This window comes from Hyperolius riggenbachi, chromosome 7 (assembly GCF_040937935.1).
Source record: "Hyperolius riggenbachi isolate aHypRig1 chromosome 7, aHypRig1.pri, whole genome shotgun sequence".
NCBI classification, from domain to species: domain Eukaryota; kingdom Metazoa; phylum Chordata; class Amphibia; order Anura; family Hyperoliidae; genus Hyperolius; species Hyperolius riggenbachi.
The window spans coordinates 261,058,993-261,081,975 of record NC_090652.1 but is presented as its reverse complement, the minus strand read 5'-3'; the positions used below and the strand labels follow the sequence as shown (position 1 = coordinate 261,081,975).

At 42.9% G+C, this 22,983-nt stretch overlaps 1 protein-coding gene across 5 annotated transcripts in view; it reads right to left on the bottom strand.

The window, feature by feature from the left end:
- LOC137524995 (sodium channel protein type 2 subunit alpha-like) overlaps positions 1 to 22,983 on the bottom strand; it is a 351,655-nt gene that overhangs the window by 60,999 nt on the left and 267,673 nt on the right. For all 5 annotated transcript variants that reach the window (XM_068245607.1, XM_068245605.1, XM_068245608.1 and 2 more), the window contains one exon: positions 9,034 to 9,207. In XM_068245607.1, coding sequence (XP_068101708.1) covers positions 9,034 to 9,207 — 174 coding nt within the window. The remainder of the gene's footprint in view (positions 1 to 9,033; positions 9,208 to 22,983) is intronic.

Below are 22,983 nucleotides of genomic sequence, written 5' to 3'. Positions count from 1 at the left end.
CTGGAACATTATGCGAATAGACAACCTCATTATTTAATGAGACTGTGTAAAAAAGGCGAGCAGACTCTCAATAAATTTGCACTACTCAATCGAGGAGGGCCTACCTGCAAGGTAGTTGCAATAGGAAAATAAAGCCAAGTGGCCCTTCATGTGCATTCTAGAAAAACTTTATTTGTACAAAAATATATAAGTGGGAAAGCAGCCTGGTTACCCATTAAAAACACTAAAAACATAACGAAACAAGAGGGAGCGCTCCTTCGCACAAAGTATTTTCCACCAGCCACTAATGGGTTAATGCATATAGCGATCGCCCATCGCAAGCCTATGCCAATCGCATCTGTCACCCGTTTGGTCTAGCTGTGTGTGGACCCACCACCTGCGCACACCTAGAGGCCTCAAAAAAATGTATGTGTTGCAAATGTATATGCATTAACTCATTGGTGGCTGGTGGAAAATACTTTGTGTGAAGGAGCGTGCCCTCCTGTTTCGTTATGTATTTAAGCTGGCCACTAACGGTCCAATTTCTAGCAAAAAATTGTTCGAGCGATCAGATGTGAAATATTGTAATACATCGTTCACTACACCATCAACGAACCAATCTTTGCTTCCTATCTATCACAACCAACAAGAAAATCCAAATTTTGAGTGAACGAAATTTCATTCGGACAACATTTTTTTCACTCGTTCATAGTCGATTGTGTCCAGCAATGGAGATTGTTTACAACCAAATCCGATCAGAATTTCTGAACGATTTTTCGCTAGAAATTGGACGGTTAGTGGCCACCTTTTGTGTTTTTAATGGGTAACCAGGCTGCTTTCCCACTTATATATTTTTGTACAAATACAGTTTTTCTAGAATACATGTGTAGGGCCACTTGGCTTCATGATTTAATGAGTGTGTGGGAATTTTGTATTAATGCTACTTACACACCAGGACGTTGTGTTTAGGGGACGTTATAGGGCACATAATGTGCCTGTGATGATCTGCTCAGCTGCCTGTGCAGGCAGGCAGCTTTTTGACCATTGTTTAGGTTTGCATGCTGAAGGACTCTGGAAAGAAGAGCTTCTGTCAGTTGTGCAGCTTGTGCTTGCAGAGGAATTTGCATACATTGTCATGCAAATTGCCTGGCCACATTCATTGGAGGCGTGTACTATAAGTATTATGTGTTTCCCACAATGCTTGGCTGATCATAAGGATTCCTTCCTGTGAAACACTCCTGGAAGAATGTCAGCCATGCGCTTTGTTTGAAGATCAGCTTAGAGTAATTCCTGGAAACTGTGCTAGGCAGATTCCCTAGTGCAGTTAGGATTGTTTATCTGTTTTGTTTGTCTGTTGCGATTGTCCTGTCCCAGCGGTGGTCGACAGGAAATCGTTCTGATCTCTGTCCTTGGAGTATAGCTGGTGCAGCGGTTGCTACCAGTTATCTCTTCTGTTCTGTCTACCTGGATCGCACTGGCATCCTGCGCTAGTGCTGTGGATCCTTCTGTTCTGCTACTCTGTACCTGGATCGCACTCGCTTCGCGCTAGTGCTGTGGATCCTTCTGTTCTGTCTACCTGGATCGCACTGGCATCCTGCGCTAGTGCTGTGGATCCTTCTGTTCTGTCTTCCTGGATCGCGCTAGCCACTTTCGCTAGTGCTGTGGATCCTATCTCCTGCCTGTTCCTGTTTTCGTGTGTCTGTCTTGTCTGCTACGAGCGCTTGCTGGAGGCTCGGTGAGGTAACCGTTGAGCAAGCGCTCGCGTCCTCTGTTTCATGTTTGTCTGTCGATGGTTAGTTAGGCGTGCTTGTCTCTATTGTGCTTATCACGTGGAGACCGCGCACGAACGCGTGCACTGTTGCGAATGAGTGCGGTGTTTGCGTTCAGTTAGCGTTTGTTATTTTCCGCATTTCCTCATTGTATGATTTGCTGTGCCTTTGCTATCCTCGTATGTTGTTCTGATCTGCCTTGTGTCACTTCTGGCAATCGCCTTTCTTGCGGTTGCGTTTCTGTTTCGTATCTGCTGTTGTGTGTGCGCGGTCGCGGGGTGGCGACTAGATTGGCACACACACATACAACCTGTCCCTTTGCTCGTTCTCATTCGCAATCGCTTCTCTTGCGATTGCGTTCTGCGCTTCGTACAATTCCTGTCTGGCATTTGTGGAGGTACAGAGGATTGGTTCCTCTGCACTCCCCAGCGCCATCTGCCGACAGGAATTTCCCTCTACGGGTGCGTAGCACCTTTTGCTGGGTGCCTGCAATTATACGCTTGTGGAGGTTTTCCGCCGTATCAGCGCACGCGTTGTGCGCTGCACACGGAGAAAGTTCCACAATCGTTACAGTGCCCCTAACGCAACGCCTGGTGCTCTCTGATGTGGACGTCAGAGTGAGCCGCGTAGTGCAGCTAACTCTGGCGTCCGTGATGCCGTGATGCGTACTCTTGGACGCATGCGGCATCACTTGGTCCCGCCCGGCCAATCGCCGCACAGAGCGTCCGCTCTAGGAAGTAAACACTGCACGTCACACCGTGCAGTGTATATTAATTAGCCATTTGCCTGGCCGCTCCCCACTCCTCCCCAACACTAGTGAGCATGTGCGCACAGTCTAACGCGGCTTAGCCGCGCATTACGCACAGCATGCAGCACTCTCAACGCAACGTGTGCACTGTGAATGGGCTGATTGATTTTTCATTACTGTGCGGTGGGGCTGCGTTACAGTCTGCACTAACGTGCACCTGTAACGTCTTAGTGTGTAAGCAGCCTAAAGGGGAACTGAAGAGAGAGGTATATGGAGGCTGCCATGTTTATTTCCGTTTAAGCAATACCAGTTGCCTGGCAGCCCTGCTGATCCTCTGCCTCTAATACTATTAGCCATAGCCACTGAACAAGCATCCGTTTAAGCAATACCAGTTGCCTGGCAGCCCTGCTGATCCTCTGCCTCTAATACTATTAGCCATAGCCACTGAACAAGCATGCAGCAGATCAGGTGTTTTAGACTTTAAAGTCAGATCTGAAAAGACTAGCTGCATGCTTGTTTCTGGTGTTATTCAGATACTACTGCAGAGAAATAGACCAGCAGGGCTGCCAGGCAACTGGTATTGATTAAAAGGAAATAAATATGGCAGCCTCCGTATACCTCTTACTTCAGTTCCCCTTTAAGCTTTGTCAAAGAGGACATGAGTATACTCTCTTGCTGTCAATAACTAGTTAAGTGATCTCCTAAGATTCTGATTGATTATAGCCATATTTTACGGTAAAGTAGTAAACTAAGACTCTTTTATGTATGTATTTTTTGTATCCTTTTAATTTTACTATACTACTTCTTTGCAAAGAAAAATATTCAAATATCTCACATTACTATACTCTTCAAGATTAGGTACTTGTCACCTAAACCAAATAGAGAATGCTAATTTTGTCCTGTACAGTGAAAGTAATCCCATCATTTTCTGAGCATTGCTATTATTAGGCTGCCATCCGGACTGTACTTGACTTTGCTAAGCAGCTTTGGCCACTTAAAATCCTACATGAGAAGCAAAGAGAGATCAAAAGAACCTCTAGGAAAACCTATCTGACTAGTAATGGAAATTAAAATTCTATTATTCCAGGAGGTAGTGATGAAGTTCATACTTAAAGGAAACCTGAAAAATGGAGCAATGTGCAAGTCCAAAATAACCATGACTTTGAATTTATCTATTCTTTAGCAATGCAGTTCATTCCTTCATAATGCCCCAGCTGCACCGTTCATACTCTGTACCATTTATAAAGAAACATCAAAGGCCCAAACACTGACCCTTTTGGTATTCCCCTATCTAATATGGACTAATCAGAACCTACATAACTGATCAAAGCTCTCTAAATATGGTCTGTAAAGAAATTTTCTGACCAACGCATTCTCTATGTTCAAAAATGAAACCTTGTAACTTAATATCAGATTTTACCAGCAGGTGGCGCTAAAGGTAAGATCTAGTGCAGCCTTTCTCAACCTTTTTACCTTGGAGGAACCCTGCACATACCTTTTGGATCTCAAGGAACCCCTGCAAGCAATTTTTTGATCTCAGGAACCCCTGCATTTATTTTGCAGGTGGCAACTGCCACTACCTCCTATTATACTGCCACTCATTATACTGTCTCTTTATTCTAGTACTTTTTATTCATGTGCTCATAATTATTCAGACCCCCAATTTAGTGCTTCTTTTTTAGTACCCCCTATTATAGTGTGCTCTGTTATACTTCCCCCACGATGGGTTAAAATGCCAAGGAACCCCTGCAGAGTACTCAAGGAACCCTGGTTGAGAAAGCCTGATCTAGTGATTACAACTCAAGTAAAACCCTCAAAATGAATGATACCCCTTTTGCATTAACCACAGAATGGTAGCTGACATTTTTTTCAAGGAAAACGCTTTTAAATTATTTCAGGCTTAAAAAGATATTTCAGATATATAATAATATACAATAAATAAATAAAGTATTCTCCTTACCCCTAGAAAAGTATACATTTGTATGAATTGCTTTCTCTACTAAAGGCCCGTACCCACAATGTGATTTTCCAAATGACCGGCGAGACCTTGAGCGACGAGCGATTGTTTCCGAGATCTCACGACGTGGGTACAGGCCGCCATGATGGATCGGATCTTTAAGATCCCCGATGACTCCGCACAAGGTACCACGGCCGCTTGACTCCCGGTTCACGTTCGACATGTAATGTTGTTACGTCGCACACACCCACCGGCCGAAAGATGGATTGTGGAGAGCTCATCCTGGGGGACGTCACTGCATCCATCTTCCTCCATCGGGTGGTATTTAGCTTAAAAATGGAATTAGTTCATAGTGGCAGCAGGATCCCACAAGCAAAGGCAGTTAGACAAAAGTGGCAGCTTCCTATCCAACGTTAACAAAAGTATACCGTATTTTCCATTGTATAAAGCGCACTTTTTCTCCCCAAAAAGTCTTATATCATTAATACAGGGAATCCCCGACTAACGAACGACCGCTGATAGGAACCTTCAACTCGCTGGCACATCAGGGATTCCCTGCATTGACTCTGTGTATGCTGCGCTGCCCCCCCCCCCCCCCCCCCAGGCATGCCCGCATGTTCCTGCTGCCCCTGTGTCTCTTACTCCCGTGAATGTTGTGTTGTCGTCGTCCCCTGCGTATTTGCTGCGCTGCCCCTGCATACCTGTATGTTCCTCTGCCCCCCCCCCCCTGTATACGGATGAATAAGCAGCAGTAAGTGGCTCACCACCTTCAAAGTTCCCGCAGTGACAGCAGACCTTATATGTCCTGCACGGCTCCCTGTAGCGAAGGCTTCTGTTAATGACGCGAACAGCAGAGCAACTACTGCCACTTATTTATCCGTATACAGGGGGAGCAGAGGAACAAACAGGTGTGCAGGGGCAATGCAGCATATACATGGGGGGGGAGCGCAACATACACAGGAGCGGGAAACACGGGGCAGATGAACATACGGGCACGCAGGGGCAGCATACATGGAGGGGGCAGATGAACATGTGGATGCAGCTCAGCATACATGGAGGGGGCAGATGAACATGCGGATGCCAACTGGCCATGACTGACAGATTTACTGTGACAAACAGCAGAGGATAAAAGTGGCCCGGGAGTAGGTGAGGGAGCGAATGGCCTGAAGGGGGCCAGAGGAAGCCCCAGGTATATATGAACATTTTTGTTCGGCTCAGGTACACGTTAAATTGTTTTATTATATACCTTAACATTATTTCACAGAGTGGTGTACTCCTAGACGTCTTTACTTCCAAAAAAAACTGTGTCACTTTGGGATGCTCTATTCATACCAGTGCTGGGCCGAAATTACGCATGAGCGTAATTACGCATCGTAATTCAATGTAAATTTACGCGTAAGCGTTACGCGTAACTTACGGTCTTACGCGTAATTATTTACGCGTAAGACCGTAAGTGGTATCGTAATTACACTGTCTACCGTAATTGCTAGGCATGCGTAATTTTACGAACACTTACGCGTAATTTTACGCGTAATTACTAACGTAAAATCTCCCATTTTCTAAGAGTAGCCAATCAGTCAACATCCTAAGCAACCAATAGTATCTTCTCCCGCCCTTCAGTATAAGCGTACATTTTGACGCATACGAATGATATGTACGCAATAACTGTCACATTGACGGCTATTGCGTACATATCGTCCGCATGCGTAAAAAAATACGCATTAATGGGTATTACGGCACTATGCGTAACATTGTAGTGTAAGCGCCTTCATTACGGTATCCTTACGCGTAATTGCGTAAGTTTACGCGTAATTACAGTGATGTACCGTAGATAATTTCCTACGCCGTAACCGTAATTGCGTAATGCGTAATAGCGTAAAATTACGCGTAATGATCCATAAGCGTAGATTTTTCCATTACGACCAGCACTGATTCATACCCAATCATGTTATTTTTTAGTTGCCAACTAACCAAATTAGCTGTAATGTGCTTTACCACACATTTTTTCCCCTTTCGTTTTAGCATTACAAAACTTTTTCAGTGTTTTGTGGTCTCTGTCTTTTTTCAACGTGTGTTGCTGGCATTGAATTCAAAATAAAAGTGTGTTTTGTGTGTTGTTGTTTTTTTTATAAAATAATACAAATCTCAATATTAACTTCTGATACATTTTCTTTGTTCTATTTTCAGTTAAATATAAGATTTAAATCATTTGGAATGATTACACAGCGTCCCAGATGATTTTTTTTATAACAGGGTAGTAGAAAATATACAATATAGCTACAATACACACAAAAATACAGAACATGAAAATAGAAAAAAAAAATGATTATCACGGTCATATTTGTGTAATTGCATTGCTTCACAGACCAGCCATCTGCTTCCTGTTGAAAAATTGATTTGTGCCATTAACAAAGGACTTCCCAATGGATAAGAAAATGTGAGGTTAAAATTGAATCACATAGCACTGTGGTAACCTAATCATTTCTATTATCTGCGGGAGCCTAACTGCGGTATTTAACAATCGTTTGAAAGAATTACATCCCAGAGGGCAGGAGTGGGCACTACTGAAACAACCATTTCTTCAAAAGTTCTGGGCAATTATTTTTTAAATAAAAAGTTCTCAAAGTATTATTCATACAGATCTTTTTTTGAGGTAGAACAAACCATAGAGGCTTTTTCTTATTCACAATACATAAAAGAAAACATGTGAGGAAAAAGAAAAGAGTTAAGCAGATGCTTACCTCGGTAGAGGGAAGCCTATGGATTCTCCACAGGCTTGCCCTGTCTTCCTCCATCTTGCTGTTTAAGCACCAGGACCTCCGAAGCCCGTTGACATGTTCCCGTATGAGAGCGGGCACGGCTCCACTGTGCAAGCGCAGGATGGTTGTGCCTGCACAGTAGCATGGAGCTGCCACTCGGGCTCAGTGGAAAAATCCAAGCCCATTCAGCTCCTGCACAGTGCAACCAAGCTCCATGAATAAACCCTTGTCAAGGGGCTTGCAGAGGTCCCAGCACTGGAACAACAAGGAGGAGGAGGATGGGGAAAGCCTTTAGATTATCCAGAGGCTTCCCTCTACCTAGGTAGGCACCCATTGGGGGGGCACTTTTTTTCAAACATGTTTCCTTTAAAATAATCCAGCAGTAAATTTGGTTAGTATAGACTATGCATTTAATACATTCATAATCAGAGATTACTGTTAAAGGACCACAATCACGAAAAATTGTAACATTTAAAAAAAACCTGTAATGAAAAAACCTCCCCTGGGAGGTACTCACCTCGGGTGGGGGAAGCCTCCGGATTCTATTGACGCTTCCCTCATCTTCCTCGGTCCCACGGCGGCGGCGATAAAGCTCCACGAACAGCGGGGTTGTAAATATTTACCTTCCCGGCTCCAGTGCAGGCGCAGTATCGGTTCTCCGCTCGGAGATAGGCGGAAATTGCCGATCGCTGTCGGGCCGCTCTACTGCGCAGGCGCAAGTCTCCTGCGCCTGCGCTGTAGAGCGTACCCAACAGAGATCGGCTATTTTCGCCTATCTCCGTGTGGAGAGACGCAACAGCGCCCCCGCTGGAGCCAGGAAAGGTAAATAAATCAGCGATTGTCAGGCTTGTCGAGGGAGGATTCCGGGACACTTCGGGGGAGCCAGCGCTGGACTGCCTGCAGCTACAGGGGAGGGGGAAGCCTCATTGGAACCCTGAGGCTTCCCCCTCCCGAGGTGAGTACCCCCCAGGGGAACTTTTTTTTGTTACAGGTTCTCTTTAAAATACATTAACAAGCACAATATATATATATATATATATATATATATGTAATTGGCTCTTAGGTGCAAACAAAAATATTCTTATTAATCAAAAATGTTATCTTAGATGCACATGTAATTTTGAATTGTTATTGGTTTCAACCTAGAGGACTGCAGCCTCTTTGGAAATTCAATGATCTATGGCAAGCTGGCAGCACAGTAACTTATTATTATAACAATTGTATTGTTGTGTTTTTGTGTATACCTATTTGTACTATATATATATAAATATATATATATAGTTTATTAACTTGCTGTGATAACATTTTGGAATAAAAATAATATTTTTGTTTGCACCCAAGAGCCAATTACATTATTTTTTTGTGCTCGTTCCTAATTCTCCGTTGGCAGGGTGCATACAAATGTTAGTAAATAGTTTAACTATATTTATTATTAATCTATACAGTATTTATAGGTTATTCCCTGTTTTTGGTATCAAAAAAATGCAATGCTCTTACTTAAAATACATGAATAAAAAACAAAAAACAATACAATATAAATAAAAAACCACATAAATAAAAAGTACATTTCTCCCTGAGTAAAATGTGCCATACATTTATTTTCTCTTATGTTGCTTTCACGTACATTAGGTAGTAGAAAAAAAACAATGTTTTTTATTTAATTATATAAAACACAAGTAACTATATCAATCTATTTTGGGGTCATTTTCTGCAGTACTGATCAGGTAGAATAGTGTTTAGAAATGTCATATTTTACTAGAAGTACGATAAATACATTCCTAACAATGCAAAATAAAAATAAATAAGTACTGAAATACCTACATCAACAATGAGGAAGTCCAGCCAGCACCAGGCATTGGTGAAGTACTTTACAAAGCCGTAGGCCACCCATTTTAGAAGCATCTCCAGTATAAAGATATACGTGAAAACTTTATCGGCGTATTCCAGCATGGTCTTAATGGTTTTTCTTTGCTCAATGTAGATATCTTCAAAAGCCTGCCGAGTGAAATGAAGTGTACAAAATGTAATCAGGAGGACCAGCCAAGCACTACATCCGATAGGCAACCAATTAACTTTCTTTAAATGGTATGAATAGTATCAAACACAAATCATTGAATGAAATAAAAATGACGGGTCCAAATAATGCAGCATATGTTTGAAATCTACTAGAAAAATGGGTGCTTAAAGGATACATGAGGCAAGACAAGTAAAGTAGTTTTATATACCTGGGGCTCCTTCCAGCTCTTAGAAGTCATTTGGGTACAGCTCTGGTACTCTTTGTGGTCCCTCTGGCAGCCTGTAAAATCACAGACCCCATTGGTGGTCGGCGTCCTCCGCGCATGCACAGGCGAGTACCCACGTGCGACACCCCCACATCAGAGGTGTACTGCACCTGCATCCGGGGTCAGTGATTTTTCAGCCTGCCAGTGGGACCCTGGAGAGGACTGGAGCTGCGGTGAGGGACCTAAATTACTTCTAAGGGCTGGAAAAATCCCCGGTAAGTAAAACTACTTTACTTGTGTTGACTCATGAGTCCTTTTAAGAAAACCATGACTTTAAAGCCAGTGTTACCCGACATATAAAAACAAAAGTCAGATACTCACCTAATGAGAGGGAAGGCTCTGAGTCCTAATGAGCCTTCCCTCTCCTCTCCTGGTGCCCTCAGGATCCTCCGTTCAAATTCCCCGCTGTGGGGGACTACGGAAGTCTTCAGGAGCTGAGTCCTCCTGAAGACAGACGGCTCCATACTGCGCACGCACGAGTGAGTCATAGACAGCGCTCGCGCATGTGCAGTATGGAGCTCCATCTTCGGGAGCCCGAGTGCTCCCTAAGACTTCCGAAACCTCCCTTCGGCGGCGGAAGTGGCAGTATTTGAATGAACTGGTCGAATACTACTACGGGGGATGAGGAGCGGGACCGGGCACCGGGAGAGGAGAGGGAAGTCTCATTAGGACTCAGAGCCTTCTCTCTCCTTAGGTGAGTATCTGACTTTTGTTTTTATAGGTCGGGTAACATTGACTTTAAAAGGAGAGAAAAATCACATACTTACCTCTGGATACTCCAGAGGTTTCCCATGTCCTGCTTGAGACCACCAATCCAGTGGTGGAAGTTTGTGATCACGCTCCTGTCCGCGAATGAGTGCGGCCACACTGCACAGGTGCAGGATGCCTCGTGCCTGTGCAGCAGGATGGAGTCGCTCAAGCTTTGCGGAAAAAGCCAAGCTCAAGTGGTTCTGTACTACTGTGCAGATGCGAGGTGTCCTGCACCTGCGCAATGCAGCAGCAACTGCTCATGGACAGGAGCACGGCAACGCCCACCTCTCAGCAAGCGCTTGTCAAAGAGGTAAAAGGGGTATAATCGCTGAATCAGTGGAGGCGAGGTGGGAAAAGGGAAGCCTCTGGATTATCCACAGGTAAATATCTAAATAAAGCTCTTTTTCCCTCCAGGTAAACTTTATACATATAAAATATTTTCTTAAAGAGAACCCGAGGTGTGTTTAAAGAATGTTATCTGCATACAGAGGCTGGATCTGCCTATACAGCCCAGCCTCTGTTGCTATCCCAAACCCCACTAAGGTCCCCCTGCACTCTGCAATCCCTCATAAATCACAGCCATGTTGTGAGGCTGTGTTTACATCTGCAGTGTCAGTCTCAGCTGCTCCCCCGCCTCCTGCATAGCTCCGGTCCCTGCCCCCGTCCCTTCCCTCCAATCAGCAGGGAGGGAAGGGATGCAGGCGGGGACTGGAGTTCTGCAGGAGGCGGGGAGAGCAGCAGACTGACACTATAGAGATAAACACAGCCAGCTCTGACAAGCTGTTTGTCAGCAGCGTGGCTGTGATTTATGAGGGATTGCAGAGTGCAGGGGGACCTTAGAGGGGTTTGGGATAGCAACAGAGGCTGGGCTGTATAGGCAGATCCAGCCGCTGTATGCAGATAATATTCTTCAAACCCACCTCGGGTTCTCTTTAATGCACATAAAATGTATATTTATAGCTAGTTATTAAAAGTACACACTACACCATCAAAATGATAGGTGTTCCAATAATAGTGTGCATCTTCAAGTGCCACTCACAACACACAACAGGAAAATCACTGCCTGACATGTTTCGCAGCTCAAGGCTACTTTTTCAGAGGCACAAATATACCTATTCAAATGATAGAGAAAGGTGAGGACATCACCATAAAATCAAAGCCAGCAGTTCAATGAAACATCCACAGTGACACAACAAGCCACTATTCCCGGAATCACAAGGTGTATACGCTGTTAGCAGCAGATGCATGGGCCCGTTTTGGCACACGCATATAATACACAGCCTACCAGAACTTGCTAGTGATGAAGGGAGAGAGCTTGCAGCCTACATTGGTCCAGCTTGGCTATTGAGCCACACATCGGATGTAGTGAAATGGTGAGAGCCCATACGGGCAACAGCATTAACCTTCTCCAGTCCAATATTTCGATCACCCATGTCTCTCTCCAGCACTATTTTCTTCCTGCTGTGAAAGAGGTGGTGGTGGTGGTGGCGGGGGATGTGGATGACTGGATTGTTTGGTTTGGCAAGGATCTCATAGGTTCTTTACCTCCTCATTCTAAAGCGTGGAGGTGAGCTGGTATCAGCTGCGGGGACACGGCAGCATACATTTAATGACTAACGGTACATAGTTGCTGTCTCATACCGTACTATGCACAGACAGCCTGCCAATTCCAGATTCAACTGGTGCCTACCAAACATGTACATCATCCAACATAGTGTAAGTGAATTATTGCACAAAATGCCTAGACAAAGTTCTATACACTTTGCAAATGACCCGAGGAAGTGGATAAGACCTGTGAAATTTTAGTGTCCAATAAATATTACATTGAAACACATTCCCCAGTTGAGGTAAGATTACTTTATCATTATAAATGTTTTTTTTTTTTAAATCTCTAATGCGCCTCCTACCATCCTTCCTCTAGTTAGGGGTTCCTCCTGAGAATATTTTCAAGACGTTATCTGGTTTTTTTTGGAGAGTGAGCATCGAAGAAGACGTTTGACAGATCTATGTAGAGATGAAATTCTCCACATACTTGTTACTATGGTTGCCTTTTAGCACCCCAGTTTTGTACGTGGTATTTTACTACTCTCATTATCTCTCTGTTTAAAATAGTACATTATATTGGCACTCCTCTGCCCATATGCAATTAACTTTTTCTTCTGAGTTTTTTTTAGTATAACATTTCAGCACTTTGCAATTGAAAAAAATACCAAATATATCTTCTTGCTTGCTGGTGGTTTAACCCTTTAACCAGTGCGGCGGCGGCAGCCCCAGGACAGCCTAACGCTGATTGACGCGCAGTCTTGGGGGCGTGCTTTGCAGGAGAATGCACGTGCCAATGTGCGCGCATCTCCGCTTTAATGATTGAGCTCCGCCCCATCATCAGTCTCCCATCGGCGATCGCCGCTCGGGAGACTGTTAGACGGCGAATCCACGGCGAATAGCTAAATGTATTTTAAAAATAAAGAAATAACTATTTATATAAAAATAAATAAACATTGAGGGTGCAATCAAAGCCCACCAACAGAGAGCTCTATTGGTGAGCAGAAAGGGGGGGGGGGGTCACTTGTAAGCTGAGTTATGTGGCCCTGCAGCGAGGCCTTAAAGCTGCAGTGGCCTAATTAGTAAAAAATGGCCTGGTCACTGGGGGGGGGGGGGGGGGGGTTAAGCCCGTGCGTGGTCATTAAGTGGTTAAAAGCCATTTTATTGACAAGTTTGAAAATATCACCAAGGAGAAAGCCCAGGAGAAGAGGTAAATTGCATATGGGCCTATTATCTCTCTGTTTAAAATACTACACTATACTGAGGCTACTGGGCCCATGTGCAATTAACTTTTTCTCCTGAGTTTTCTCCTAGGAGATAATTTTCATCTTCTATTTGAAATACATTTTCAGCACTCTGCAATTAAAAAAGTACCAAAAAGTAGGTTGAAAAGTACTCTTTTAAAACTTAAAAAAATATATATTTTCTTGAGATTTAAAAGGCATTTTATTGACTAGTTTGACAATATCACTCAGTTCAAAAAGTGAATTGCATATGGGCTCCTTATGTCTTTTTTGTCCTTTCTTTGTTCCCAGAACTCACTAGTTAAAGTTTACAGACTCGACACATGGCTTGTGGATATCTTTGTAGAAGTCCTTTTCATGGAGTGCTTCGGAAAGGAAAGAAGAAAACACAGAGGATTCCCCATGAGATGATGGACTAATCCAAAGCTGGTCAGATCTGTCAGATTTTGACTATTTACTGTGACAGCGTCATACTAAAAAAAAAAGGTAGTTTATAGTACATTATTTTCTGGGACAAAATGTATGTATGTGTACATATGTGTTTGAAAGTTTACAATTTTGTAGTTTTTGTAATTTATAATGTTAAAAATGTTTTGTCCTTCAAAAGTTCTCAGCTGCACAAGTTTTTAACACCTTTTCCAGGCAGCTGGCCAACTCACCTACTAAGATGAGTCAGACGATAACCACAGAAACTAATTATTGGCATTGCAGATGGTGTGAAAAAAAAAATATCTAGCGAGTCTGTTTAATCTCAGTCTAAGATATGTATATTTTTCAGCATTTTTTTCACAGCATATTAGGTAAGCAAGGTGTGAGGACTGACAGACTCTGAATGGCCTTGTTAACTGCTTTGTCTGCTGAGTGAGTGATTTTGGGCAATGCCCTGTTGAGCTAAGTGTTACTTCTACACAGAGAAGACCAATTCTGAAAAACAGACAATAGGAAATTCCTATTTACCTATTCATCAAGAGGAGGGTGGGTAAAAGTGATGTTCAGCTAAGAGTTTTACTCTATCCCCAGAGGAAACTCATTCACAAGGGTCAGACTGTGGCATGGCCTGAAAAGAGGGCTGCCTGTTTACATAAATAATTGCTTGTTTATCAATATGAGTAGAGGACGGCCTTTTTACAAAAAGGACTGGCTCTTCATGAATAGGAGTAGAGAGTGTTGAAAGATGGTTAGCTATGTTGTATCAGGAGAGTTGCAGAGAGCATGGGGGGGAGGGGGGGTCCTGTGTTAGGGCCAGGTCCCTTGCCTTAGGGAGCGAGAGAGCCAGCACCCCCAATCTTGGAGAGTGAAGCTGTATCCTACTAAAGTCTACAAAGATTTAAAGAGGAACTCCAGTGATAATAGTGTAATAAAAAAGTGATTCATTTATACAATAATGATGTATAAATGGTTTAGTCAGTGTTTGCCCATTGTAAAATCTTTCCTCTCCCTGATTTACATTCAGACATTTATCACATGATGCCATTTTTATTGCTGACAGGTGATGTCAGTGGAAGGAGATACTGCTTGCTTTTTTGGCAGTTGGAAACAGCTGTTATTCCCCACAATGCAACAAGACTCCCAAAGTGTGATGTCAGGACCTCAGAGCTGTGAGGCGCTGACATCACACTGTGGGAGGGGTTTCACCACAAAATCAGCCATACAGAGCCTCCTGATGACCCGTTTGAGAAAAGGAATAGATTTCTCATGGGAAAGGGGGTATCGGCTACTGATTGGGATGAAGTTCAAACCTTGGTTACGGTTTCTCTTTAAGTTCTTTTGTCTGACTGCTGATCTCCACCCTTCCTCCTCTAGTGTCCTGCTGGAGACTGTTACTCCACTAAGAGAACATGGATTGTGGAGACTTTACACTTGTTCCTCAGACTGCTGGGACCTGCTGTTTATCTAAATTCCTGCCATGCACGGTAATTTAACTGTGACTTTTATTTCATTTGCTTAGCTGTAGAGAACGTGGACTGTGGAGACTATAAACTTGTTACTGCAACTGATAGGTGTTGTCATCCCCAATATACCACTACACTGCTGCTGATCATAATAACTGCTGTTGGAACTGTTACTTAATCCACCATGTTACTGGGACTTTTTGTTCATCTATGGTTGGTATATCTGAAGATTAAAGTAGCCACACATTAATAGCTTACCACCCGATATGACAAAAAGATAGATCCCTCTCAGATCTAAATCTCACCAGAGAGGGATTTTTCTACTACACTCTGTACATTTATTTTCAGTAGATGTCAGAAGTCATAAAAATGAAAGTTAACTTTTTACTGTGGAGTGTGGGCCACAATTTATTAATTTACAGTTATACTCCAGTTATAAGTATCCCTTAACTCTCCTTTCTTAGAAATGCTAATATGATTCAACATTAAACCACTTCCCACCACAGTTTATTTCCCCTTAAATCCAAAGCAATTTTCACACATCACGCTCCTCCCATTCATTCACCAATAACTTTACTGTTACTTATCACACTGAAATGATCTATACATTTTTTTCTACAACAAATTAGGTTTTCTTTGGTTGGTGCTTTTTGCTAAGAATCATTATTAAAAAAAAGGATCGTTATTTCTCATATTTTAGCCACTGGAGTTTTAAAATAAAATGCACTACGATAGATAAAACCTACACGTTTAATTTGCCCATTTGTCCCAGTTATTACAACATTTAATGTATGTTCCTAGTACAATGTATGGCGACAATATTTTATTTGGAAATAAAGGTTTATTCTTTTCTTTTTTTGTGTTTCTTTACACTATATCAATAATTACAAGCCTTAATTTGCAAAAATAATTCTGACATGCCCTTATGACATTCATATAAAAAAAAAAAAAAACTGCATCCCTGAGGTAACTATTTATGATTTTTTTTAATGCTATCACTTTTTTTAATCACTTGGAGAAAAAAGGGAAGAAAAGGTATCTTATAAAATATATAACATTTATTTATCACAAATTATAAAATATTAGCTTAATTCTTTATAAAAGCCAGAGCACTAGCTCCAATAACCTGGGGGACATAATCATCGACCTGAAGGCCCAGTATGTAATCATAAGCATCATAAATAGGTCAAACAATTTAAAAGCTGGAGCTCACAGCAAAAAAATATATAGGCCTAAATAATGTGGACCACAGAAAAACAGTTCCAGTTCAAAAAAGGAGGTAGTATCCAAGTGCACAAAAGTGAAGAAGTCCTAAGCAATCCAAGATGATATCATCGATTCAAGCAAAGCACCTTCCTAGTGTCGCAGTACACATAGATAACAATAGGTATTCCTCATCATCACAAGGAAGGCAATGTAACAATGTTCCTGAGTAGACAATATATTCAGTGTGAACACCCACTCTGGTGCCTCCTCTTTGTTCTTCAATCAAAAAGCACAAATGAATTTCATCAGGGCATCAAGACATCCATCAAACATACTGTTTACGTGACCTTTGACCTCAGAGTCAGTTGTAGTATGGAATATATTTTAGGAGATCACTGTATTGTTTGATCAACAAGTTGGTAGGTATGCAGTGAAAAAGTCCGCCAGGGATTATTCCCTTATGCAGTTCTCCATTGATCTCAAGATCAGTTCGGCATCCTCCTTGGAATCACTTTTATCTAACATCTCACGTGATGAATCCTTATGCTCTCCTAACCTTGGTTCACAATCCTCACTGTCATCTGTGACTTCACAACAACATTTTTTAGGTGTGGGCGGGTCAGACATGAGGGACAGGGGGGGCACATCGAAATTGGGCAGGTCGAGGGACAAACATGGCCATCAGCACAAGTAAACCAAAAAGTGGTGTGTAAATCAGCATCAAGCGCTGACACCATGGATGAATTTATGTCTAAACAAATTATCAATTTATCTGACTTTGTGCTAAATGATGACCATGTTACAGTCCTCAATTTGGGTTTGGGATTTGCGATTACTACGAATTTGGATAAATTTGAATTGGTACGAGATTTGCACCTCTTTTGCAGACGTGTGGCCCTTAAAGTAATGTTTGGGGATGATACTAGAGACCCCACTTCACTCACTACTTCACAGGATCAAAAAGCACAACAGGATCTAATGAGCCTATGGAAAGATTGTTGTCCCATGGGTGACTTTAGCGACATGAACCTGATATCTTCTGCTTCTGAAATAGATTTACCAGATAAAACTAGAGTGAGACCGAAATCCCACTTTTTTCCTGCATTATCAACAGTTCCCTCATTGCAGATTTTTGCCTTATCTGTAATGCGAGATCTTGAAACACTCCCTTCTGGAAGTGGATTTCATTCAAACTTAACTTGTGAACAGCAAAGGGCCCTTGATGAATTGTCGGGGGCTCCTAATTTGGTGATCAAGCCTTCGGACAAGGGCGGTAACGTGGTCCTCATGACCAGGGGCCGATATGAGCAAATATGCTATGACATACTTAACAATTCTGATTGGTATGAGAGGGTCTCGATGTCGAGGGTGGAGGCCAGCATCGGCGAATTTAAAGGGTTGTTGGATGACAATCTGGCAATGGGATTGATATCCAAAAAGACTTATCGGTTCCTATGGAACCCTAACCCAAGATTACCGACATTTTATGCGCTACCGAAGACGCATAAATCAACCACTAATCCTAGTGGGAGACCCATTATATCTGGGTGTGGCTGTATACGGCCAATGCAAGCGTATATGTGGATACGCATCTTCAACCCCATGTGAGAGCACTCCCCTCATACGTGAGGGATACAGCCCATCTCTTGACCATCTTAGATGGAATGGGGGTGCCACCCGGGGCCTGGTTGGTCACCCTCGATGTTGAGGCCCTCTATTCCAGCATACCACATGAAGAGGGTCTGGAAACCATCAGATCAGTATTAACTAGTCTACCCATAGACAGTATCCCGCACAATATCTTCTTGCTAAAGCTGTTGCGATTTATTTTGACCAATAATTTTTTCACTTTTGACTCCGCCCACTACCTCCAGGTGCAGGGCACAGCGATGGGGACAACATGTGCCCCGTCCTATGCGTGCCTGTACCTGGGGGAGTGGGAGAGATGCATTTTTTCTGATGAGGGTTTGAGTGAACTGTTACAATATGTAATCACTTGGCATCGTTTTATAGACGATATTTTCATGATATGGACTGGCACCGAGCAAGATCTAAGCAAATTGGTTGGACTGCTCGGTAATAATCCATTCAATCTTAAATTCACCATGTCCAAGGATTTGCAGAGCATCCCATTTTTGGATGTGACAATCTACATAGATGACAAGGGCATGCTACAGACAAGACTATACAGAAAGCCGACATCAGCTAACTCTTTGCTGCATGCCAGCAGTTTTCACCCAACCCACCAGATACGCGGCATCCCGACAGGTCAATACCTTCGGGTGCGGCGTAACTGCTCAGATGATCTTGACTTTCAATCTTCAGCTGATGACTTGCAGCAACGCTTTCAAGCAAGGGGTTACCCCAAAAAATATCTTAAGAGGGCCTACCATAGAGCCAGTAGTACACGGAGGTCAGAGCTACTATATAGATCAACTGACTCGCGGGATCCTAGTGTTAGGGGATTGTCTTTTATTACTAAGTTCTGTAGTGAACACCAACAGATTAGATCCCTACTGTGCAAGCATTGGCCCTTGCTGATGGTGGACCCCAAAGTTGCCGCTCTTGTCCCAGAAAAACCTATGTTGACCTTTAAACGGGCCCCCACTATAGGGGACAAACTGACACGCAGTCATTATTCAGGCCAAAATGGTGCGGGCAAGTTATGCAAATGTACTGCTTTAGGCACATATCCGTGTCATTCATGTAATCAATGTCGCTATATCCTTGTGGGCAAACAATGTACCTTAAAGGCTCGAGACAAAACACTTACCACTAGACACTATACAAATTGTGAAACTGAAGGGGTTATTTATTTGCTCCTCTGCCCGTGTGGAGCCTTCTACGTGGGCAAGACAGGTAGAGCATTTAAAAGACGCATCTATGAACACACATATGGGATCAGTGAATCCCATGACACACCAGTTGCACGACATTTTGCTGGATGTCAGAATTCCAACCCAGCCAAGGTACGTTTCTTTGGGCTTGATAGGGTGCATTTGGACCCAAGGGGGGGCGATTGGGACGGGAGGCTCCTCCAATGTGAGGCCTTTTGGATATACAAACTGAAGGCCTTCCGGTCTCCAGGTCTAAATGAAGGCATTGATTATGCCCCATTTTTATAAATCCTTTATCTTAGACCATGGTCACCCTTATCTTTCTGGGGGGGGGATCGTCTATTCTTGAGGATTTGCCCCCTATCCCATTTACAGACTTACCTTTTATTAATCTAGTTCTCTTTCGTGGGTTGCTCTGTCGTATCGTCCCTGGCCTAATGGGCCTATGGGGGGATGGGTCATTGGTGCCCCGCTTCATGTGGGGGGCATTCCCCCCTGGCCTGCTGGACTCAGCCTTAACGAGACCCCTGTTTGTATGATATTGATTCTGGATAACAGGTGTGTCCCATTTATCTTTGGGGCACTCTTGTTTATTGATATATTGGGCAATTATATGATCTGTGTATGTTTTAGTTTGTATAGAGACGTGTACTTAGAATATATTGTATTTGTAAGTTTATTTGTTGAACAGATTAGATTCTAGGTGAAACTCCTTCTGTGTTGATGCTATGGCCCCCTGGGTACTTATTCCTGCTCTTCCCCGGTTTGATATGTGGGGCCGGGGCGGCCGGGCTGTGGGGATGCCTTCCCGGGGGGTGCGGTGTGCCGGGAGATGTCTAACCTATGCCCCAGATATGGGAGCTTATGCTCCAGGGCATGGCTGATTGACTCTAATTTGTATATACAGTTTTTGCTCATCGGTGTCCCTTTGAACAGTGATGGGCTTATATCTTTGTGGCGCACTGGCCCCCCTGGCGGCGTCCCCTCGGCCCGGCCGTTCTGGGACCTGTGTGGCGGACTTGGGATGTGTGGGTGTCCCAGTGGTATGGGCCAAGGCGGCCCCGGGGCGTCACTAGGGGCGCTTGTTCGCCCGGAGCGGTGCGCTCTCCCCTCCACCCGCCTTGTGGATTGCCACTGAGCTGGTTAAGCTCAATTCTGGCCAATTCCACTCTGGCCACTAGATGGCACCCTCGGCGGAGTGTGGAGGCGCACTGCTCCTCTATGCCGATGCGGACTGTATCCCCCTGCCTGCGCGCGCAACCACATGACGCGCGGACGTGGGGCGGACCTGCGTACGGCGTGGCGTCCTCGGGCCGCCGGGCGCCATTATTAGGCCGGCATCCGTGCAGACGGGATTGTTGGATGAGCCTGCCCTGATGATGCTGGCGACTTTGCCAGGGAAACCGGTCGGCAAACCAGGGCTCATCGCCCACCAGTAGCATCGCTCCACCTGGGGGACCACTGACATCGATCTGAACAGAGCGGATGAGTATCTTTTTTGCACTTTATGCATTCTTCTGTGACGCTATGCACATGGATGGACTTCCTCTCTATCTCTAACTCCATTGTGGGCAAATGTACAAAAGCAGTAATTTAGCCCACCACGTGGCCCCTATACTTTGAGTCTACAATACTATTACGCTATATCCACCATCACGTGACCCTACATATGGACTGGAGAGCTGCATAAGGGAACAATCCCTGGCGGACCTTTACACTGTACACCTACCCATATATTTGTTGATTAACAACACAGTGATCTCCTATACCATACTCCACATTACAACTGATCTTGAGATCAATGGAGAACTGCATAAGGGAATAATCCCTGGCGGACTTTTTCACTGCATACCTACCAACTTGTTGATCAAACAATACAGTGATCTCCTAAAATATATTCCATACTACAACTGACTCTGAGGTCAAAGGTCACGTAAACAGTATGTTTGATGGATGTCTTGATGCCCTGATGAAATTCATTTGTGCTTTTTGATTGAAGAACAAAGAGGAGGCACCAGAGTGGGTGTTCACACTGAATATATTGTCTACTCAGGAACATTGTTACATTGCCTTCCTTGTGATGATGAGGAATACCTATTGTTATCTATGTGTACTGCGACACTAGGAAGGTGCTTTGCTTGAATCGATGATATCATCTTGGATTGCTTAGGACTTCTTCACTTTTGTGCACTTGGATACTACCTCCTTTTTTGAACTGGAACTGTTTTTCTGTGGTCCACATTATTTAGGCCTATATATTTTTTTGCTGTGAGCTCCAGCTTTTAAATTGTTTGACCTATTTATGATGCTTATGATTACATATTGGGCCTTCAGGTCGATGATTATGTCCCCCAGGTTATTGGAGCTAGTGCTCTGGCTTTTATAAAGAATTAAGCTACTATTTTATAATTTGTGATAAATAAATGTTATATATTTTATAAGATACCTTTTCTTCCCTTTTTTCTCCAAGTGATTAATCTACAATTTATGAGTCTTAGACTCAAAGGGAGCACCTCACTTGTAAATTTGAGACCCACAGTGTGAATAATCTATCACTTTTTTTAACAAGTGTTTTATTTTGGTAACTAGTTACTCACTACTCCTAAACCCAATTTAATTTTTGAAATACAATAAGTGATATTGTTAATCAATCACAATGGTACATATGTTTGTATTTAATGAGGGTTCTAATGTTTTTAAATATCAGTGTTTAATATTTTTAACCTAATTTTAGATGTGTAGTTATGCATTAGTATATGACTAATTAGTGTATTAGTATTATTATTAGTATATGACTCATTTTTATAACTTCTTCTTCAAAGTCCCATGCTTGTTATATTTTTCTTTTTAGTTTCATACCACTTTAAAGCACACCCAAGGTGAAAATAAACTAATGAAATAAACAATTGTACCTATCTCCCTTCTCCTAAAAATAACTTTTTAAGATATTTAAATCTACTTTTCAAGTTTTTACTGTTTTATTGTTTTTGCTCAATGACACATTCATTGAAGTATGTCAGAGCTAAAATCTATGCACTATTGACACTTTTTATCTCTTTCTTGCTCTCAGAAGCCCATTTCTGCTAGGAAAGTGTTTAATAGTTGTAATTTCTAATCACTGAAGGTCATACTGTAGTCTGGCTCAGTCCTGACTCAGACAACAACTGCCACATACATACCCGATGTTTAACACTTTCAGGCAGAGAAAGAAAAAAAGTAAGAGCACAGTTATTTGTGTGCTTGGCACTGTACATACACATGTTTATCTCATCATGTCACGTCACCTCGGGTAACTTTTAAGTGTGCTTAGAGCAAAGCTCTTGTTTTTGCTTATGTTGTAAGATTTTTTCATCTTCTACCATAGTTTACATTAAAAAAGTGTCAGTCTAGCCTTTGTACTCAGTGCATGCATATTTAATCATCACTTGGATACAGGGATATAAATGAGTATAGAGAGGTCATTTAACTCTCTAGAACAGGAATATTGAACTCCAGTCCTCAAGTACTGAGATCCTCTCTCCAATTAAATGATGGAACTGGATCAGGAAAGGTGTGGTTGATCAAGTAGAATACATTTCTCCATGTCTCACTCCATCCTAAACACCGGCATGGAAGAAGTGGTGAAAAATTCTGGCACATTATTCACTTAGAGATCAGCACACTGTAGTTAGGTTGCTATTATTTGAAACACAGTGTGACAGCTTATAATGTACATTCTGGGGATGACAGGCCCATATCTTAAAAATTGGTGAAATAAATAATGCCATTACATGGCAGCACCGAATTTTAAGTTAAAGCGGAATATAACCCTGCATTTCAATTTTGCTCTAAAACATTATTTACAGCATATTATATGCAACCAGCATTTTTTTTACTAGACCAGCATTGGAAGGGTTACACACAGAGCTTTAAAGTTCTGTGGAGAGAACTGCAGATGCATCCGAAGCTTACATACATACTAAACAGAATGTAACAAGTGAGGAATGTGACTCACTCTCTCTGACTGTGCAGGAGCTGG